The sequence below is a fragment of the Mesoplodon mirus genome, assembly GCF_964341445.2.
Source record: "Mesoplodon mirus genome assembly, chromosome: 4".
Lineage (NCBI taxonomy): Eukaryota > Metazoa > Chordata > Mammalia > Artiodactyla > Ziphiidae > Mesoplodon > Mesoplodon mirus.
The window spans coordinates 82,872,379-82,895,221 of record NC_138979.1 but is presented as its reverse complement, the minus strand read 5'-3'; the positions used below and the strand labels follow the sequence as shown (position 1 = coordinate 82,895,221).

Here is a 22,843-nt window from a genome sequence, read left to right as displayed (position 1 = left end):
CCAGTCCTATAGTCTTTTAAAGAAAACATCTTGGCTTCATCCCTCAAGGAAAACCACTGTTTTGTTAAAATGGGATTTGGGGTTGGATTTGTTTTATATGAAGAGAAAGAATGGAGATATTTTATTTTCATTTATTGCAAACGCAACACCTTTTGCCTGTAGAGATATATTTTCATCTCAAGATGTATTTCACAGCAAATTATATTCTTAAACCAGCCAATTCATAGGTATTTTGAATGTGGTACTTTATTATAACACTTGTTTGTCTTTGTTTAGTGTTCATTAGCACAAAGATAGTTTATTTTCAAAAGAGAGGACATTATTTCCTAAGTCTTCAATATATTTTTATTATAAATTACTATATTCAATATGTTAAAAATAACATGTGGACTTTTAAAACATTCAAACAATTTAAAGGCAGATAAAGCCTCCAAAGGCTCCAACTAACTGTCCCCTAAGATGCTACTACTCTTAACATAATTTCATTTTTAAAGAAGGAGGATTGTATCACGTCTACAGCCTTCCTGTAGTGTTAAGGCAAGAGAAGATCACTTTAAAAAGACTTTACAATTTCTTTATAACTAAACATACATACACAATTCATTGTAAGCTTCTCATCAGAAAACAAGCAAAAGAGTGAGAAAATACGAAAAAAGGAAAAAAAATGGACTGTAATCTCAGTATCTGAAGTCAAAGAGGTTTTTTTCCAGGAGACTATCAAGAAATGTCTCATCTCCCTACCCCCCAAATCATAAAAGGTTACAGACTAACATCAAGGAGTAGCTGTCTGTGAAGGTCAATCAATCATCTGGTTTTAGTGAAAACTAAAATAGTACAAAACACTGACAGTGAAACACGCAGAGAACTCAAAGAAAAATCAGAGCCAGCAATCTGGATGAAACATGACATTAAAAGCAAGATCAAGACACAAAGCTCTTTTTCTTCCCATTGTCAGCAAAATGGCTAGGACCTGAGGAGCTAGCCCCACACAGGAGCAGAAAGGGCGCAGGTACATCCCTCCCGCAGCTGCTGCAAACAGACCATGCACGTTTACCCAGTAACTGGGATGCACAAAGCAATACAGACTTTCCACGAAGAATCTTGACTAATCTGACACTGCCCTCCACAGACAGGAAATATGAGGCTATCAATATGGCTAACTGATGCACAGAAATCATCAGAGGTAGCTCTGGAAAGAGAACAAAGACCCCTGACCCAAGCCAAGAATTCAACTCAAGAAGCCAGTCTCCTCTTGCAGTTTTCAAAAGAAAGGATGTGTGTGTGTGTACACATGCACACACGTATGCACAACCTTTCTAGAAGGGTGCTTCTGAGAACCAGGATGAGTTTCAACACAGTAGAAACTCAGTCCCATCAAGTGGTAAGAATTCACAGAAAAAGCCTTCTTAGCATATACCAGTGAACATAACAGACACAAATCCTTGCCTTCAGGAAGGTGATACTGCAGTAGAGGCAAGTAGAAAATAAATAATATATATAATGTGTCTGAAGTTGATAAGTGCAGTGGAGAAAAGTAAAGCAGGGAAGGGGAACAGGGAGCGTGGAGAGGAGGCAGTTGTATATTTTTATAAGGTGGACAGTAAAGGCCTTACTGAGAAGGTGATATCTGAGTAAAGACCTCAAGGAAAGTACAGAACAAGTCAAAGAAATCTCCCAAAGCAGATTTAAGGCAGTTTAATTCTAGACGAAACTATTAACTCCATGATATATAAACAAGCAATTCAAAACTAACTTAACCCCCGAAAGTCTCCCTATCTCTACCCATCCCTCCAAAACAATTACTGGGCCAATCTGGACAGCAGCTGAAGAAGACAAGTGAACAGAAAAATGACACGTGTGACGACCAGAGCAGCAAGATGCACTCAGGAATCTCCTTTGTTTCAACAGTTAACAGAGGTTCTACTTCACCAAGGAGGGAGGCTCACTGGGACCCGTGCACATATCGAAGTCTCACATGCTGCCTTACTCTTTGTTCAGCCTACTGTACAAGAGGGCCTTTCAGGGACTCTAATCCTTTGTCACCTCTGTTGTGATGAGGGGCCTCAGGCAGCAGGCTGACTGAATTCAGGTGGGTAGCAGAACATTCAGGCCAACTGGGGGCAAGGGGACAAGTTGTAAGAATATGGTAAATAAAACGTAAGGTAGATAGATAGTGGGAAGCAGCCGCATAGCACAGGGAGATCAGCTAGGTGCTTTGTGACCGCCTGGAGGGATGGGATAGGGAGGGTAGGAGGGAGGGAGACGCGAGAGGGAAAGGATGTGGGAACAGATGTATATATATGACTGATTCACTTTGTTATAAAGCAGAAACTAATAAAAAAAAAAAGACAGTTTGGGAAGTAGTAGGTCAAAAAAAAAAAAAAAAAGAAAACACCTGCTGGAGTAAAGGGGAGAGGGAATAGTCATAGCAATAGACAGTGTGATATGTATAAATAGTGATAAAGCAAAAATGGTAAAGTGATAAATTGGCAAATCTAGGTGAAAAGTACATGCAAATTTGTGGTTCTATTCTTTCAATATGTACTTAGGTTTGAAAAATTACAAAATAAAAAATTGGAAGAAAAAAAAGAATATGGTAAATAGCTAAGATCATAATTTGAGGGGAGGAGAGCTGATTAGTGAAAAATTAGGAGAAACCAGGTACTGTGATTCCAGGCCCCAAGGAAATGGGTCAGGAAGGATTACTAAGGATTCAGATCAAATTAGGGGGAAAGAGCAGAATACAATGCCCATTCTGGTTGGCTGGAGTCAACAGGTCTAGGGCACTCAGAGTCAGTCAGTACCAAAGGACACCCAGAGACGGGTGGGGCTGGAAAAGAGGGGGGCCTGAAACAGACTGAAGAAGTGTTAGACCAAAGGCAAGAGAAGAAATGGGAACTAAAGTTCCAAAACAGTAGGCTGGGGACAGTATACAAGGATGTGGTACAAACCTAGAGCTCTTGGCTGTCATATAATACCGTGGGTCTGTGAACCCGAGGAGAGTAACTGATTGCAGTCCACACTTATTTAAGTACCTCGTCACTGAAGGTATACGAGCCACCAGGCACATCCCTCTCCATCAGGAGGCTGGACTCTGTTGGTACCTGTGACTGAGGACGGCAGTGAGGGCACAGGGCTATGTCCTTGTAATAGCCGGCCTTCCTCGAACATTCTCCTTATGTCTACTTGCACGCTTTCTCGCTCTCTCTATATATATACGCACACACAAACATATACACATACACACACACACACAAACTTAAACTGCTAAAACATTTCTAAATCAGGAAAAGAATAAGTCTATAAAAATTACCTCCATTCCCTTCCTAATAAGAGCCCAGTCAGGGACTGACTGATTCTACCTAGCTGAGGGTCTGTTTCTCACAATCACCTACACATAAGAAATGTTTAGCAGTGGTGACACTGGATGGCACCTGCTGGAGCAGACGTCAAGTTCCAGATCAGTCTCTCTGACGTGATATACTTCACAGGAAACAAGACTAGAGCTTTAAGTTACAAAGAAGGATACTTAATACTCTTTAGGGAAAAAATCAGTATCTATCCTGAACTCCTAGCTAAATTTCCTATCCCTAAAAGTTTGGGGGGAATATACACAGAAATTGCCAAGAATCTTTAAATCCTGTATTTTCAAAATCACTTTTGTCGAGTAGGAGGATAAATACAGCTTTCAACTGTCATAATCTCAGTTCTTGAATGTGGTTTAACTTCCAGGATCTGGTAGGCATCAGACATGAAGATAATGTATGGAAAATAGCACAGCAGCAACCAAAAACTGACAATCTGATCTAACACCAGCAAGACCAGATACTGAAAGTGCTTGATAAACTAATACTTTTTTTATACCATCTATTTCAACAAAGTGGAATCAGAGTTACATAAAATCACTGGTTACAGGAAATGTTTCAATAAGAACTAAATCCATTTTAGTCTCTAAAGGCAAATGGTTCAACTGTCAACTGTCAGCATTTTTAGGGGTTCCCCCTAAATGTGCCCTCTGTTGTATTCTGATGAAAATTAACCAATTATTAACTTTGAAGCAAGGTCAATTAAAGAAAGAAGAAGCTTATTTCCAAACATGAATCAATACACCTTCAGATACCTGGGGTCGGTCAAAAGACAGTCAAACTTATCAGCCGCTTCTGGTGGAAATAGCAATGACTTAATGACTTTATAAAGAATTTTTAAAAGTAAACATTTTCCTTTTAATTCTGTTAAATGGATAAATGCAATAATGATTAAGTATTCATTTCACCATGAACTATAATCTGTTAATTTGGGGAAGCTTTGGCTTTTACGGAAGATTTTTAGTCTTTCCCTCATGAACACTGAGGAATGTGTTACTAATTGTATTTTACCTTTGCTTTTGCCACAATGATATTCAGAATAAAATATGCAGTCACACCATAGTAACCACATGAACTTTTAACTTTCAAATGTGTTTTAGTTTTCTTCCACATTCCAATAAATATTTTTGCTGATCTTAATTACTGTCTTTCAATTTATGACACCATTTTATTTCAATTATTTCTAGTTAGGCTCGGATTTTTGTGCAACAAGCAAGAAATAAAATACTTTAAAGTGTATTTAAAACAAAGATCTAACAATAGTTCTATCACCCTGATTACTCTATACCAGAACACAGAATAAATAAAGGCTAGTAAAGATTCCACTCAAATACTTACCAGGAGCAATGGTCTCCAGCGTATCAGAACTGACCTTCCGAGTACTTGTACAGTGATGCAGGGTGGAACCCGAAAATACCATGTAAAACACTACATCATCCTCAACTTTGTCCTCTTCAGCGAGCAGTACAGTAACAACACAATCGCCCTAGGAAAAGGGAAGAGAGAGCAAGTTTGCATTAGTAAGTTTCCTCTTGAGAGCTTATCTTTAGAAAACATCAAATTTAAGGGGAAATCAAATGTTATCATCTAAATTGCCCATTCTAGTGAGTTTATACAAATATAAACACTGATTGAGCCCCTATGTGCCAGGAAGTATTCTAGGCATTGAGAATACAAAACAATCTGAAAATAAGATCTCTGTCCTCTTTAAGCTTACATTTTAGTGGAGATGGTTAGACAAATAAGTAAACCAACAAGATAATGGTACATTCACTTGGGGAAAAAAAATTTTAAAGAATGTAAAATAGCTCCCTAAAAAAGCTCTGTAAAAATTCCAGGAAAATCTAAAAATAAGGCAGAGAAGATGGAGGAAGTATATTAAACAGTTACATCCTTATACTCAGAATGCCCCTTAACCTCTGTGTTCCATTTGCAGCAATAACTCTCTAAACTCTACATCCCACAGAATCACTGCCAAGTCCACCCATTCTCCATCAAACATGGAGAGCCTCTAACAGAGCTGGCCTGGAAGTGGTAGAGTGCAAAGAGCTTGGGCTCCAGACAAATCTGGGTTTAAATTCCATCTACAAAGACTTTACTTAAATCCTCTAAGTCTCAGGTTCCTTGACTATATAAATGGAGATAATACCTTTTCTTCTTACAGCTAATATGTGAGAATTCTTGAAGCACATTCACCACTCAGCCTAGGATAATATTCTTAATCTATGAGGATGGGAGGGGCGCTTTTCCAACAATTTGTGTTTCCTGACCATCTGGAATCGCTACTCTTCTTTATCCACCCCTCCCTTAAGCCCACGGAATCAGACATAAATCTTGTGCCAGTAACTCTGCCCGTGACTCTGCAACTATTTAGAAGTTAAGACATCTTCGTCCTTTATTTGCAAATATTCTTCTAGCAATTTTTATACATTTTTTTTAATTGAGGTCACTGGCTAAATTAAATTTATTCTATGAAATACATTCCTAATTACCATTCTCCCAATCATAAACATTATATAATTCATGTGGTAACCATAAACAAAAGATTTTAAAGCACTGAGGTTTAGTACTGTGTAAACCTTAATGATGCATGGAAAATCCAATTTAGAGAAAGTCAGGCCATTTTAACATTAAACAGGGGAGAGAATTCCCATTACTTAAAACATTTTTTTCCTTTCCACTTTAGCAGTAATAAAGCCTATTAGAGAACCATGGCCCCCTGTGGCCACAACTTAATGGCCAGCAGCTGAAAGGAGCAGCAGGTAGTGTTTCACTAAATAATGAAAACCAAAAATCATGAAGTCAAACTTGGGATCAAGTCTAGTAACAGAAATGCTCCAGCAGGTTGATTCTGAAGACCAAATTCAAAGTATTTCCTATAGCCCTGAGTGTCTCTTTCTTATTTTTCCCCAGTACTCTGTGTAGTGCTCTGTATACGGCAGGGGTTCCAATCTGTTGTAAGAAATCAGAATGAACTACAAATAAGCTGTAACTTACTAGGGCTGCTGAACTGGAAAGCTCCAAAGCACCCTAACACAGGAATAGCACAGTTGGTACAACAGAATTATCACTGACTTCAGACACTATTTAGAATTATACTTTTGGACTTGTATATAAGTCCCTATCTTGGGGACTGTATTAATAGTACTGAAATTACCTTTATGTACTTATTAATAAGTAAAAAAAATATATATTATATCCACTTAGATTTCTAACCTGGAAATCTAAGAATAGATCTTCCTTTTCTAGATCAAGGATTCTCTCTCTACATTAGACCTACCATCTTGCTGAGAGACTCTCCATGCCCCAAGATATTAGTTGTGTCTGGGGCCTTCCTTTAACTGGGGACAGTAACTTGATTTGGGGAAAAAAATGAAATCGGGAAGAGAAGAGCATCTGAGGGATGGGAGAGAGTGACTTCCAGTGTGGGGCAAACAAGGCCTTGGAAACAGGGAAGATGTTAGGTGGAGATTAGAGGAATGAGATAGGGAGTTTTGTGGGAGGAATGTTAGAAGAAGGGATAGCACTGATCTCTTAGATAGCAAGACAGTGTCAGTCATGAGGCTCCTGAAGGTGGGCAGTCAGCAGCAAGATAACTGCAGTGGCATGCTGGAGCTGGCCTGTACAGGTTTGTGAGAGCGCATCATATTTTCAGGATTTCTGCAAGCCAGGTGTTAAACACGGCCATTATTAAAAAGTAAATGAGGGCTTCCCTGGTGGCGCAGTGGTTGAGAGTCTGCCTGACCCCACGGGTTCATGCCCCGGTCCAGGAAAATTCCACATGCGGCGGAGCGGCTGGGCCCGTGAGCCATGGCCGCTGAACCTGTGCGTCCGGAGCCTGTGCTCCGCAACGGGAGAGGCCACAACAATGAGAGGCCCGCGTACCGCAAAAAAAAAAAAAAAAAAAAAAAAAGTAAATTATATAAGCTTACAATTAAATAAATTAAAAAGAGATGTAACAAATACTCAAAACATCACATTTTAATTTTTTGCCACATCTTACTGTTATCTACGCTCTTAAGGTTTACATCTGTTGTATCTGTTATAATGGTGTGCTACTTGCACATCTTTTCCCAATACACCTCTTGCCAATTCTGTGTTCAGTGATGTGGCATTGATATCTTGAAGTCACCGATTATGGGTATATTTACACCACTGAAATTGGCAAATGCTACAAATCAGGGTTTGGTTTGGTTTTATCTTTTTAACCATCACATCATTGAGAACAGGTCAGTAGAAGGGAAAAGGGGGAAAGTAAGAGAATTTCCTTAGGGAGGCCCAATCAAGAGAGGTCACTGCTTACACGGAGTAAGAGTGGAGGAGTAAGAGAAAACCCTAGGCAAGTACAAAGCATCTCAGGTATAGACAACAATGCTGCCATAGTTCTGTTCCCAAGAGTTCAACAGAATCACCACCTTAATTTGTTTTCTAACTTTCAGACTTGGCTTATAACTTGTTACCATACCACAGTAGTTAAGAAGATGGTCTCTGCCTGAATCACAGTATGGCACATCACTTTGCAGCTGTTTAACCTGGGGTATACTAAATTCTCTGCCATAAGAGAGCAACAATCACACTTACCTCATAAGGTTATTTTAAGAATTAAATGACTGATAAAAGCAAAGCACCTACAGCAGTGCATTGGCACACAATAAATGTTCAATAAATGATAGTTATAAGGTACTGTACAGCATGATGACTACAGTTAACTAGTTAACAATATTGTATTGTTCATGTGAAAGTTGCTAAGAGAATAAATCTTAAATGTTCTCATCACAAGAAAAAATCTGTTAACTATATGTGATGGATGTTAACTAAACTTACTGCGGTAATCATTTTGCAATATACACATATATCAAATCATTATGTTGTATACCTCAAACTCATACAATGTTATATGTTAATTATATCTCAATAAAAAAAAAATGATAGCTATTATTAGTTACCAGAATGTAAGCCCCATGAGAACACGTTTTACTCACTGAGATATTCCCTTTGTCTAGAATAATAAGTAGCAGGTGCTCAAAACACATATTTGAAAAGAAAGAAAAGGAGACCCCAAAACTTTAATAGTAGTTATTCCTAGGTAGTAATTGAGGCCAATTTTAATTTACTTTGTGCTTTGGTTTTCCAATTTTTAAAAATAAAGATGGATTATTTTAAAAAGAAAAAACTTACTTTTAAAAATAATCTGCTCACTTATAAATTACAAAGGGAAAGATAGAAACCTGGCACATACCACATGAATCAAGTGATCAAAAAAGTTAACAACACAGATAATGAAACGAACTAACATCACACGTCTTCTGATCCCACCCACTGAGGACACAGCATCACTTAGTGTTCCTAATAAAAATGCATAAGCTCAACCTAGTCAGAAGAAAACATCAGACAAACCCAAACTGAGAGGCCTTCTATAAAAATTAAAAACAAACACACACAAAAAAACTGGCCTGTACTCTTCCAGAATGTCCCTAATGAAAAACAAAGAAAGACTGAAGTACTATTCCAGATTAAGGAGACTGAAAAGACTTTCCAACTAAATGCGATACATGATCCTGGGCTGGATCCTGAAGAATAAAAACAAATTGCTATTAAGGACATTAACAGGACAAGTGTCCAGATTTGAATGAGGTTTACACATTTAACACTGTACCAATGTTAAAATTTTCCTGGTTTTGGTAACTGTGCTGTGGTTATGTAAGAGAATATCCTTGTTCTTAAGAAATACACAATGAAGTATTTGGGGTAAAGGAGCATGTCTACAAGTTACTCTCAAATGATTCAGGGTAAAAAATGAGAGATAATGATTAAGCAAATGAGGTAGAATGTTAACAGTTGGTGAATCTGGGTTTAGGGTATATGAGATTTCTAACTTTTCTGTAAATTTGAAATTATCTTAAAATAAGAAGTTTCCAAGAAAAAATTTTCAAATAATTTATATGATCAGATATTCAAAGTTAAATGGTGCAAAATTAAGTTACATTTCTGAAGCTAATTTTTATATCTTGCAGACATAAATATTTAGTACATATATTCTTGCAGGATCCCAGAACGATGAAGTTATAACAATAACTAGCTTTTATTCAAGAATCTTAAAGGAGGTTTACAGGTCTTCCCGAATCAATTTCCCAGTTTGCCAAAATGACAAGATTTATACCCAATAATCATAAGGGGAAAGTGAAATAAAGAAAGTAAGTAATACTAAGTAAATACTGAGCATTACTCCAAAGTATTATCTTTCCATGAGGTGGTAAATATTATAGTAGCAAAAGAATAACTCCGAAGTGAGTCCTTGTATAATTCAGATACTATATGCATCCATGCAATTAGCTTCATTCTCGCCTTTAAATACAAGAGTACAGGCAACTGACATACCATTTTGCATAATCATTTCCTAAAGCAACCAAAGATTGACAGTCAGCTATAGCTTTTCCACTGTCTGAAATGCAAAGTCTATCCTCTGGAAACGCAGGGCAGCTAGTTTTTAATTTCATTCAAGCCTCACACCACAGAGGGACACCCAGTAGCAATGAGCATACCTAATGCTCAGATCTTGGTCACTGATAGCGTTCTCCATTAAAAGGAACCAAGGCTGCTCAAAGAAATGGCTGTTTCCACGTCTACGTCAGGGTATGTACAAGATGAGACTGGAACGTCTTGTTTTGACAGAAAATAAGGAAATTGACAGAAAATAAGGGGACAAAACATCTTGTTTTGACAGAAAAAAAAAAAAAAGGATGGGGACATGCTGCCATGCTGGGCATTGACGTAGCTTCCTCTGGCCAAATCTGGGACCAATTTTAGACCAAACTGTCAATTAAGAACAGTAATGAATTATAAACAATAAAAAAAAGGAAGTCATGAATCTATATTAACAATAGATAGAAAGAGGAAAAGCGAGAACTCTTATGTATGGTGCAATGATGAAGCCTGACAGTCAAAGTGGGAAAAGTGCTGAAGTAGTAAAACTATCATTTTGCAATCATAATGGTAGAAATTGATTCCAACAAAAATTTTCAATGAATGCTCAACTTAGGGGGAAATTCTGATGAGTAACAAGATATGTACACTGTCTTAAACGTGTCTCCCCCCAGACTTCTAACAAGTTACAAGGGAGAAAAAAAGCAGTATTTATTCAGGGAATAAATCTACCAAAACCTTGACCAGATAATCAAAATAAACATCCTCAGTAGAGATAAATGAATACTGTGTGCCTCCAGATGTGATACCCTGAGGAGGACATAAAATTACCTATGCATTACCTGACCAGGAACACAAAACTTCAATCTAACCACCAGGAAGCACGAGACAAATAAAAAATGAGAAACATTCTATTAAAAAGGAGAGGGGTACTGTGTTCTTCAAAATGGTCAAGGCCATAAGAGATAAAGAGAGGCTGTGGACATATCCCATATTAAAGAAGGCTAAAAGAGGCATGACAACTAAAAACAGTAATTAACCCTACTGTGATTTATAAGAGAGAAGCTCCAGTCTTAGAAAATTCAGACTGAAGCACTTCAGGGATAAACGGCCAGGATACATGCACCTTACTGACAGATAGTAAAGGAAACACTGTGGATGTACATAGGTTTTTAGCTCGAGAGTGCAAATGATAAATCAAATGCGGTAAAATGTTAACAGGTATAATCCTGAGTAACTAATATCTGGGTATTCTTTGTACTGTTTTTTACCACTTTTTATAAATTTGAAATTATTTCCACACATAAAGTTTTAAGAAGATAAGGGAAAAAAGTGTTTAATTCAAAAGGCTTTAAAGGACTTAAGGACTGGGGATATGTTATGCTCTATCAACACAGATGTGGACAAAGCTCTATACCAACAGCAAACTTTGCTTATAAAGTTCCGTTGGCGCTCCACCCCAGGCTGGGAAGCATGGAGCCTGTCCTCACCCCTGTACAACTGTCTCTTACCCAACAACAGAGGAAAAATAACTAATACAAGGCAACAACCATTTTAATCACAAATTAGTATTCTATAAACAATAAACACGACAGGAGATTGGTGACAGGAGAAAGGGACACAGGCTCACTACAACCATTTTCTGCAGGTCGGAGGCAGAACCAGCTGCTTTGCAAACACTGCAGGGTGAGTATCTTTACCCCTGCTTTGGAGATGAGAAAACTGTAACCCAGAAGATTTTTAATGTCTTGTCTAAGAACAAAGCTAGAAAGGGCTAAAGCTGGGATTCAAACCCAAGTAGGATTCCAAAGTCTGTATTCTTTCCACAATTCTGACACTAAGGTTAAGCACAGGAGACAGAGTTAAGTGGCAGAAAGGAGAAATGTGCAAAGAGGCGATTATCAGTAGAAGAAACACATGTTCAATAGCCAGCAAGTGACAGACACCAAAAGGTCTATAGGTAGAACAGAAGTACTGTATTCTTCAAAATGGTCCAGCCCATAAAAGAGAAGGAGAGGCTGTGGACACGTCCCGTATTAGGTAGGAAGAAGGAAGAGGGTGCTGAAAACAAGGGAGACAGAAGTATCCGGAGGTGCTGAAGGAGAGAGCAGGCAGGAGACACACTTACATTTGGGGTAAACTCAAACCTAGGCACACCGGCTGCTTGGACCCAAGGATGTGTGACAGAGCCAGAGTGTGTTTAAGTGTACACTCAGCCCACTACATCGTACATACTTCTCATCACCATCTGAAGCTTATGGAAAGCAAGAACTGTGTCTTTTGGGGCACTTCACACAATGCCTATGTAGCAACAGGAAGCTTTTCAATAACTATATGAATGAACAAAGGTAGCAGAGATCAGTTTACGTAGCATATTAATGGCAAGCCAAAAGATTCATACTTGGAGGGCTTCCCTGGTGGCGCAGTGGTTGAGAGTCCGCCTGCCGATGCAGGGGACACGGGTTCGTGCCCCAGTCCGAGAGGATCCCACATGCCGTGGAGCGGCTGGGCCCATGAGCCATGGCCGCTGAGCCTGCGCATCCAGAGCCTGTGCTCCGCAACGGGAGAGCCCACAACAGTGAGAGGCCCGCGTACCACAAAAAAAAAAAAAAAAAAAAGGATTCATACTTGAACCTGTGTGTAGGCAAGAAAAAAAAACACAGCCTTGTGTGGTATGTACTGGGAGAAAATTGGAGGTCAAGGAGTGGAGGGTGACGTGCTAAAAGCAGCAAATGTTCTAGAAAGGTTTATCTCACAGCAGTATCCTAAGAAGGAAAAAGAATAGAGGCAAGGAAACCATCTTACATATCTTACATTACCATATTACAAAAACATAGTGTGAGGAAGCAAAAGGGGCTTAAACTGCTATAGTACCAAGATGATCTAAAAAGAAATAAATGTGAGAAAGGCATGTGGTTGAAAATAATTTGATGAAATATGATAACTGATGATGGGAGCTGAACAAAGATAGGAAGAGAGTAAACATTAAGCAACATTAACAGAAAAGGGAGTATCTCTCTAAGAAAAAAAGGGAGGGGGTATGGGAATGATTTGTGAGAAAGAGAATAATAAGCTCTAAATGTCAAGTTTCATCTACCAACAGGATGGGAAATTGTAGATATTATACCTCCAAGAGGTAGTTAGCAGGACAGGCTGTCAGAAAAGGTCTGGGCTGGTGAGGCAGATCTGAGAGTCAACCTGCACTAAGTTAAGAAGCCCTGACCATCAATGAGGTCTCCACGGTAACAGAGAGCCAAGGACTAGACCCCGGGCTCCTGCACGGAGAAACAAACCAAGCAAGGAAAGGCCAGCCAGATAAGGAGAAATCAGGGAACAGAGGAGCAGTGATGCTAAAAGAAGCAAGGATGAAAGGACTTGCAGTTTTAAAAGGAATGAATTTTAAGCAATACTCAGAACACACAAGGGAGGAGAGATCCAAAGAGAGAAAAGCAGCAAACTACAGAACTGTTTCATTTTTCTCCAGCCTTAAATGGATCTTTTCACAACATACTATTCATCTACCTATTCCCGTGCCTCAACCCCAGAAACAGGATCCTTTGGACCCAAAAGGAACTCAAACTCAAATGCCATCAAGAAAGATTATGAGACTTACCATTTCTCTTTGTTAATGGCAGCCACAATTGAGCCCTCTTTAGCCAAAAACTTAAAATACTTAGATTTTCTCACTTTGAGTATTCCAGAGAGCTCGTAACTAAAATAAATATCATTTCCTAGATTCATGATGCAGTTAACTTCCCACCATCTAAAATATTTCAAATTTCTCTTTATTTTAACCATCTTGTTAACAATACCCTCAGTAACTACAAAAGGTCTTTGGGGATGATATGATCTAGGCAAAATATAATTGTTGATCTGTACTAATCAGGTAGAAAGCTGGACTGAATTAATGAAAGTTAAAGGACTTTCCAATGACTTATTGCTATCACATATAATAGGACTGCTAACCATTAGTATTGGGGCTATTTTGAAAATATGAATATTTGAAAATATGAATATTATACTAAACATTAATGTTATATGTAAATGAGCCTTAAATATTTGAAAAATTTTTATTACTTTAAACACTTCCTTTAGTTTATTTTACTTTGTTATTTCATAATTTTTTACTGCTAGTATGAAATTTTTATTCTAGTCTATCCATCAAGTAGATAAGTTAAATAGTTGAAAGATATTTAATAGCCCAATATTAATGTGTTCTTTACCTTCCTTTCTGTTCTGTTCCCATTAGCAAAGCCTTAAGTTATTCATCCATTCACGCTAAATAAGCACGAAGTGCCTCTATTTAATATAGTTTGTCTCTGCTATGAACTGGTACTAGAATTATAAATACTTCCTGTTGCCTGCCCTCCAGAGGCCTAGACAGACATGCATATAGACAGAATACCACCGGGTAAGTGCTATAATTAGCATAAACACCCAGCGTCTCTAGGTGCAGAGGAGGAGATGGGTGCCCAAACTTTGCCTTGTGGGGTATACTAGAAAGGCCTCTGTGGAGAAATGGCTGTGCCCAGTGCTGCTCATGGCTCAGGACAGATCACCCCAGGCAGGATCGTACCTTCTGAAAGCTTAGCCATTTACAGTGAAGTTGGGGAAGAGACTATCTAGATCATCTTTGACTATCTAGTTGCTCTTTGTACCCTCAACATCTCTTCAAAGGGCCTGACATACAGCAAGGGCTCAGTGTTTGCTGGGCTGAACCAAAAACATTTCATCCTTTTAAAAAACAAAACGTAGGGCTTCCCTGGTGGCGCAGTGGTTGAGAGTCCGCCTGCCGATGCAGGGGACACGGGTTCGTGCCCCGGTCTGGGAGGATCCCACATGCCGCGGAGCGGCTGGGCCCGTGAGCCATGGCCATTGAGCCTGCGCGTCCGGAGCCTGTGCTCCACAACGGGAGAGGCCACAACAGTGAGAGGCCCGCATACCGCCAAAAAAAAAAAAAAAAAAAAAAACACGTAAAATGCTACAAATAAGCCAAACACTAAGTTTGTCTTGCTTATCACTTCCTTCACTTAACTAAAGATTGGTTGAGCATTTGGGTAGGATACTACAGTAGATACTGAGGATATGAAGACAAGACAACTTCTGCTCTCTTGGAGTTCATAGTTTTTCAAGGGAGAAAGAGACACATAAAGCAGTAATTCAGCCACAAAAATTCTGCTGGAAAAGCAAGGTTCAGGTACTGTAGGAATTAGAGGAAGCACTGGACACAAGACTGAGCAAAAGTCAGGGGAAGGAGGCTTCCCGCAGGGTCATCTCAAACACAGGCCAGTGGAAGGAGCCAGAGGAACAAGAACTCCCTCTGAAAGAGATGGTAGTTGCAGTGAGTGGACAGGGGTGTGGGAGGAGGTGAAAGAGGCTACAAACTAAATGAATCCAAAAATCATTCAGGAAACAGCTGCCAGACCAAAGGGGTTTTAAACACTGGATGTAATGAAGCTTAAAAAAAAGAAAAAAATATATAATATTAGCAAACCTCAAAGAAATAGATAGCAATCTTGTATTTCTATCTTTGTGAGCACCCCAAAGTGCAGTTCCTTGGCCTTCTTTACACTGGGATTCGTTCAAAAGGAGAATACCACAAACTTTAATTACAGAAGGACACAAGAGTTACATTTGTGCTGCCTAATTTACTGGAGTGTTCTAGGTAGGGAAATAAAAGGCAAGTTTATAAGGCACAGTCATGGAAAGTAGTACCCTGAGTGCCTTTAAGAACTAACATAAATGCATGATGTTGTTGCCATCAGGCTATAAGAACAGAAGACTTACCAGAAAGAAAAAAAAATCCCAAACCCAAATCACTGGACAGGGCTGTTCGGTTCTGTTGGCTTTTTAATATTTCCCCAAAGTAACTTGTATGGTTCTCAGAGTGGCTTCCATTTTCTGGGCAACTAACACCATCACAAAGCACTAGCACACACACACGATGAGAGAGCGAGCGAGCGAGCGCGAGAGCGCGAGAGAGAGAGCGAGAGAGAGAGAGAGAGAGAGCGAGAGAGAGAGAGAGAGCGAGAGAGAGCGAGAGAGAGAGCGCGAGAGAGCGCGCGCGAGAGAGAGAGCGCGAGAGAGCGCGAGAGAGCGCGAGAGCGCGAGAGAGAGAGCGCGAGAGAGAGAGAGAGCGCGGGCGCGCGCGAGAGAGAGAGAGAGAGAGAGAGAGAGAGAGAGAGAGAGAGCGCGAGAGAGAGAGCGAGAGAGAGCGAGAGCGAGAGCGAGCGAGCAGGAGAGCGGGAGAGAGCGAGAGAGAGCACAAGAGCGCACAAATGTGCCCACACACACACAAATCAATATTATTTCGCATCCACTATTTCTTCAATGTAACATGTTATTCACTAACAGAGTATCTGCCACCACAAAGGGTAGTGAAGTAGGAAAAAGCGCTGGCACGGGAGTAACAGAATCACTTAATAGCTAAGTATAGCTGGTTGTTTTATAGACCTGATAACCACTTGAAACTCATTTTGTCTGTCGGCAAAATGGGTTTATTAATTACAATATTTATTGATCATCAAACATGTGTCAAACGCTGTTAAGAATTAGGGAATAAACATGAAAGAGACAAGTCTTCTGGCCTCATAGAGCTTATGTTTTAGCAGGTAAGACAACCAAATTATAAAAAATAACATCAGGGGGAAAGTTCTATTACAAAGAATAAGACAGCGTAAGGGATTAAGTAAGGTGTGTCTGAAGTGGGCGTGAGAGGCTGCTTCAGGTAGGCTGGTGAGGAAAGGCTACTACGGGCTAAGTCACATTTGAGCAGAAACCTGAATGAAGAAGCAAGTTACAAGTGTTCGAGGCCGAGAGAACAGCAACTGGAAGACAAGCATAAACTTGGCATGTATACAGAACAAAGGTCAGTCTGGAAGAGCAAGTGAATAACACTGGATAGGAGATGAGGATGGAGTTTGGATTTTTTCCCAAGTGTGATGCTAAGCCACTGGAAGGTTCTGAAAAGAGTGACATAATCTGATTCACGTTTTAAAAGAATCACTGTCGTTCCCTCTCCTTGGAAAGACTTCATCCTTTGTCTGCCTAGTCCACGCCTACACGCTTTGAACAACCATGGCCCATTTGAGGAGTAACACGCTATGGCTTGAGCACAGAGAACAATAAGCAGGAGACGAGTTCACAAACAAATGCCAAGGATTCTGGCCTTCATACTAGTGCAAGGGGAGCCATGGAAGGCTTAACAACATTACTTCCCCCGTGTACTTTCTACACATTGTTGAAAGATCAAATAAGAAAATCATAAACAACTTTTATATAACATTAATGATTATTCTTCAAATGTCCCCTTATCAGTGAGGTCTTCCCTGACCATCCTAAATGAAATATGGAACTCCCCGTCCCCAACTCTCCTTAGCTTGCCCTGTGTTTTCCCCATAGCAATTTTTACTCTCTGACACATATATTTACGTTTATGTGTGTACATGAGTTTATATATACACACTCAGTGTATATTTTACATACATAAAATTCTAAGAGTATATATTCATTTACATATTGCCCTGATTCCCTCTTCTCCTCCCAACTATTATGTAAGCTTCATGAGGTCAGGGAGCACATCTGCTTTACTCAATGCAATATCATGGCCTAAAAGTATAGCTGGTCGTTTTAAGCACTCAATAAATGTTGGGTGAATGAATGCATGAATTCCTAACTGGACTTTCTTCCTGTGAACAATCTGCGTCTCTCTCCTCAACCCATTTAAACACTTAAGATGACGAGATGAGAAATTAAAAGATCGTAAATCTAACGCTCTGGCTATGCCAAATTTTTAGCTCAGTGGTCCTTAAACAGTCACGTAAAATGTAACTAAGGCTCAAAAGGGCCAGTGACGAGAAGAGAACAAAACAGCACCGTCCCTGATTTTTTACCCTAGGGACTTTACCCATCTCTCTCTTAAGTGGAAAAATATTCAGATACACTTCCACCCCCCTCAGAATAAAAGCCACTCTCCAGACTGGCCAGCAAAGCCCTTTTCATAACACTTTCCTTGAAAGATGTCTCAAAGCACCTCAAGTAACATGAACAAAGTCAACTGTGAAATTTATTAATTTGGGGCATAAACTAAATTCATTCCATATAAGCAGATTTTGGTTGATTTTAATGTTAGAAAACAAGTAACCAGTTTATTTGACATTTGCAGTTAGTTTTTATTTCAACCAGGCTAATCTTTTGCCAGATATAGATATAGGTCAGTGAAATCCCTATAACCTGCCTTCATTTTTAATCAAATATGTCTATATTCCAGCCAAAATGCATTCCCCTTCTCAATGAAAAACTATTATTTTAAATACTACTACTAATTATGATCAAAATTCATATTGTCTTCCAGCCTCATAATTTTGCAACACTAAGATATACACAAATACTTAAAGATTTCCAAGCACCACCTATTTGGGCCATTAAAATATAACCAGCAGATGGCGCTCAATGAGTCTGTAGAGTGCTCTGTATGGAATGGTTTTAGGAACTATTCTCTGTAACAGGGAAGAATCTTGAAACTTCAGCTGGAAAAGGAATCAAAATCAAAAAGTTTGGAAATCATTTAATGTATGGTCCCCTTAATGGAAAGTGTTCCTTAAAAATAAAGAGTTTTTTAGAATTCTAAGAGTATGAGCTTTTGGTTTCAATGTACAACCCTGGCTCTCAGTCTATTCTTGTTAATAAGCAAAGCTAAATTGGTTGAAGGGGGTTAGCTGGTGGCCTTAAAAAGCAGCCTCACCTTCTCACAAATGTTACAAGGCTCTCTGGAACTGCTAGAGTAATTAGGTCAACACTTCAAGAGACAGTCCCCCTTTGCTAACAGGACCAGATATTTGGTTAAAATGTAGAGACCATAAGGATTTTTATTAATCCTTGACAGAATATTCCTCTCTTCCTTCTCTGCCCTCCCAGAGAGCAGATGATTCAAGTGGGGACATTCTATAATTAAAATCTATCAGCTTGACTTCTGTTCCACCCATCTCCCATACTTATCCACCTAGCTTCCTTGGATATTCCCTGGTCACTTCTCTTGGTTTTCCTCTCAAGTCATCTATGAAATTGGGTCTCCAGGCTTCCAAGCTAGCCCTTCACACAGAAGGAGGCCACAGAAGAGTCTCCTAAATACAATCTGATCAAGTTACTCCCCTGAAACTCACGGACGGTCAACAGGATAACATCCTAACTCGGGAGTGCGTCCCTCCCACCGGAGGCAGACAAGGCCCCCACAGCCTGGCCCTTGCTAACCTCCCCAGACTCCCCTCCCTCCCTGAGCCTCTCCCCACACACTCACCACAATCATACCAAACCAGGAGGACACCAAGAGGCTGAAGCCTCACCCTCACTACATGTCTCACTCACTACCTGGCCATGCTGCTCCCTTTACCTGTCACATCCTCCTCTCACCTGACTGATGACTGGCCCAAGAGAGGACAGCATGAAACAAGCCCTGCCGTGCTTTCCTGAGGAGACACCTGGGCTCCTTCCTCAGGGGAAAGGCCTCCTTACCTGATCTAACACACTATGCCTCACTCACTGCACGTAGGTCAAGGTCTCTCCAATCCCTCCCCTGTCTGTGTAATGGGCATGTGTCCGGGCAATGCCTCAGGAGGGGAAGAACCCAGCTCGTCACGTTGAACCACACCTGCTCAGATCTCACTCCTGGCCCAGGATACAACAAACCGTGAGACCACGAAAAGAGATATTCAAAGCTGGCCAGTGGGGACACTGTCAACTACACCAAGATTAGGAGGGAAGATGCAAATACAGAACGGGAGGCAGCGCTTTGGGAGGCAAGCTCACTGGCCTTGAAGTCGCATAACTCAGAACACCAGCTTCAGTTGCCACCAGCTGTGTGACTCTTCTAGGAGCCACCTCGAGTCCTTCTGGGGAACAGCTAGATCGTAAACTCCACAAGGGTAGAAGCTGTGTTAGGATATCCATATATTTGAAGTGCCTGAAATAATTTAATAACGGCTCTTCAATCAAGTGCTCACTATAAACCAGCACCACTTCAACTGCCTTACACAGATTAGGGTGACTATTTAATCCCCTTAAGTACTAGTATTTTAACAAGTATCTAGCATACAGCAGACACAGAATAAATGTCCCCACTCATTTGCAAGTAAATAAAAATATCCCCCATTTCAGAATCTCCATGTTTTTACTTTCCTTTATACTCTCTTCTCGTAAAATATATTATTTCTCAAACAAAGCAAAATAAAGGAATAAATTTGGGGGTTTTATTTAATTATGGGTGAAGGATTGTAACTGGATGGCAAAATTGGCTTTATGACACCTTCTGAAAAGCAGCCATAAGGGAAGGGAGAAAGAGTTAAAAACTTGATTAGTATTAAAGGTAAATTATAAAACTTTCTTAAAGCTGGTTAAGCTTCCTAACTGATAATAAATAGTTATATGGGCATTAAACGATCCACAATACTTGAAAACCGTAAAGTAGTAAGAAGAAATATTCTACCATTTCAGATGATAGCAACATTTTTCTTATCCAGCATATAAATATCCAGAATTTGTTTTTTTCTTGTTTTCCTTTTAAAGTGTCAAAATTTTTAAAAGAAATAAATTAGCCTTATGAAAATCTAACTAAGGTGCATTACACATTTCCCGGCCTTCTTAAATGCAGACAGGGAAGGGCAGGAGTGGTAACCGAGCAACTCCCATGTGCTAGGAGCTCTATATGTGGGGACAACAGTATTTAACCGTTGAAGAGTAAATGATGTATGTGAAGCATTTCTCAAAGAACCTGGTACTTAGTAAGTATTCAATAAGTGCTAGATATTGTTGTCATTTTAAAAATCACATTTAACCCTCACAAAAACCCTGTAATACAGGTATTACCCTGCTGAATTTTACAGATGAAGACTCTAAGGCTCCTACAGCTGGTTAGTACTACAGCAGGAATTTAAAACCATATCTACTTGACACCTACAAAGGAGTCACTTTTCTCTACACAGGTTCTCCAAGTGTTGTCCCAGAACCAAAAGTATCACCCGGAAGCTTATTAGAAATGCAAATTCTCAGCTCTGCCCCCAAGCGGAGTAAATCAGAAGCTCTGGAGCTGTGGCCCAGCAATCTGTGTGTTATCAAGTCCTTCAGGTGATTCCCATGCAGGTTTAAGTTTGAGAACCAGTAGCCCACACTGCACTGTACCCCACTGGAATGGTTATCACAGAAGGTCTAGTGTCTGTCCCCAAATGGTTTCCCTTCTTTCAAATAATTCCACTTTTCACTGTCTCCTTCTGCCTTCAATAATCCCACCAATACCTTTATTTTACAAATCCTCAGCAACAGCCCACTTCTTCCCACACCATGGAGGGTAAGAGCCGACACACAGTAGCAGTACACTGACATCGGGAGCCCGGCTTCTGAAGTAAGAAAGGCTAGTGTGAACTCCAACTCTATCCCTTACTAGATGCACAACCTCAGCAACTGGCTGAAGCTCTCTTGCCCTATTTCCTCACCTTTTAACATACAGAAGACAACAGTTATCTCATGAAGTTGTTAGCATGATTAAATGAGAAAATGAAAGGACATATAGCATAGTGGGCAAGTACCAGAAGGTATTCAATAAATGGAGGCTCCACAGACATGGAAAACAAACTTGTGGTTACCAAAGGGGAAGGGGGTGGGAGGTAGGGGCGCAGATAAAACAGGAATTTGGGATTAACAGACACACACTACTATACATAAAATAGATAAACAACAAGGACCTACTGTATAGCCCAGGGAACTATGTTCAATACCTTGTAATAACCTATAATGGAAAAGAATCCAAAAAAGAATATATATAGTATGTATATGTGTGTATATATATGTATGTGTATACGTATGTATGTATATGTATAACTAAATCATTTTGATGTATACCTGAAACACTGTAAATCAACTATACTTCAATTAAAAATTAATTTTTTAAAAATGGAGGCTCTTAGGATTACTATTTTTATAAAATATTTTAATGTATTTCTGCTGCCTTCTACTGCATATACATACATTACAGCAAATGAAAAATCAAGACCACAACCCCATAATCAACAGGAAGACTGGAGTTGGAATCTCGGCACACCACTTCTTAAAATGCCCACTTTTATCTCATAATAAAGAAGACCCACTTCTAATTCTGAGACCTAGTAAGATATGGACAACCTATAATCATACCCATACATGTGGCAAGGATAAAAGAACCAATTGTATGGAGATCTGGAAAATGAGGATTTGTGGAGAAGAGATACTGGTTATGAGAAACACCCACAGTAGTAGCTCTTTAATATTATGCTGCCTGGGATCACTTAACCAGACTAGATAGGATGAACCAGACAATGCTGGCAAAACCTAATAAGCTTTAATCAAAGTAGAATTTAAGAATGCAGGAAGTGACCAAAGAGGAATTCATAGTCATGAGGGTAAGTTAAGATCACCCCTGGCCTTTTAACTAGTTGAAGAAGATGATAGGAATGGCAGAAAATAAGTCCACAATCAGATTGGTGGATCCTATGGACCAAAAAAGGAATGTACCACTGCCTGAGTACTAAGATAAAACTCGCATTTCCTTCTGTGGACATAACAAAGAGAGACAGCTGAAAATTCCATCCTAGCTGCCAGATGCTCTGTATATCACATGGGGTCGGCAGTTAATCCAAACACAGAGCTTTGTGAAGGGCTCCAAGGATGCACAAGGGCCAATAGCTCTTTTTTGGTTTAAAAAAGAATAAACAAGCAAACAAATCTCTGAGAGTACAGATGATGTTCTCTATACTTAAAGATAAGGACCCACATAAAAGGAAACAATCAGAATCTCTGGAGGAGAAATGTGTAGGAATGAGAAAAAGTACTAAAGATGCACATCACCAGTTCATTAATCAATCAATAAATTAGTGTACCTCTCAGAAGAATCTAATTTCTACATCCCTGCTGATATAAATATATTCCTAATGTTCTATCTGTATGGAGCTATTTCCGAATTTTTGAATTACAGATTCACTGGGGTGACTCTGTGAATCTACCTAACAGTTTCATCTCAGGTGGCATAGCAA

At 39.6% G+C, this 22,843-nt stretch overlaps 1 protein-coding gene across 8 annotated transcripts in view; it reads right to left on the bottom strand.

The window, feature by feature from the left end:
• AKAP13 (A-kinase anchoring protein 13) overlaps window positions 1-22,843 on the bottom strand; it is a 369,334-nt gene that overhangs the window by 233,230 nt on the left and 113,261 nt on the right. For all 8 annotated transcript variants that reach the window (XM_082618886.1, XM_082618888.1, XM_082618887.1 and 5 more), the window contains exon 3: window positions 4,704-4,851. In XM_082618886.1, the coding sequence (XP_082475012.1) occupies window positions 4,704-4,851 (148 nt within the window). The remainder of the gene's footprint in view (window positions 1-4,703; window positions 4,852-22,843) is intronic.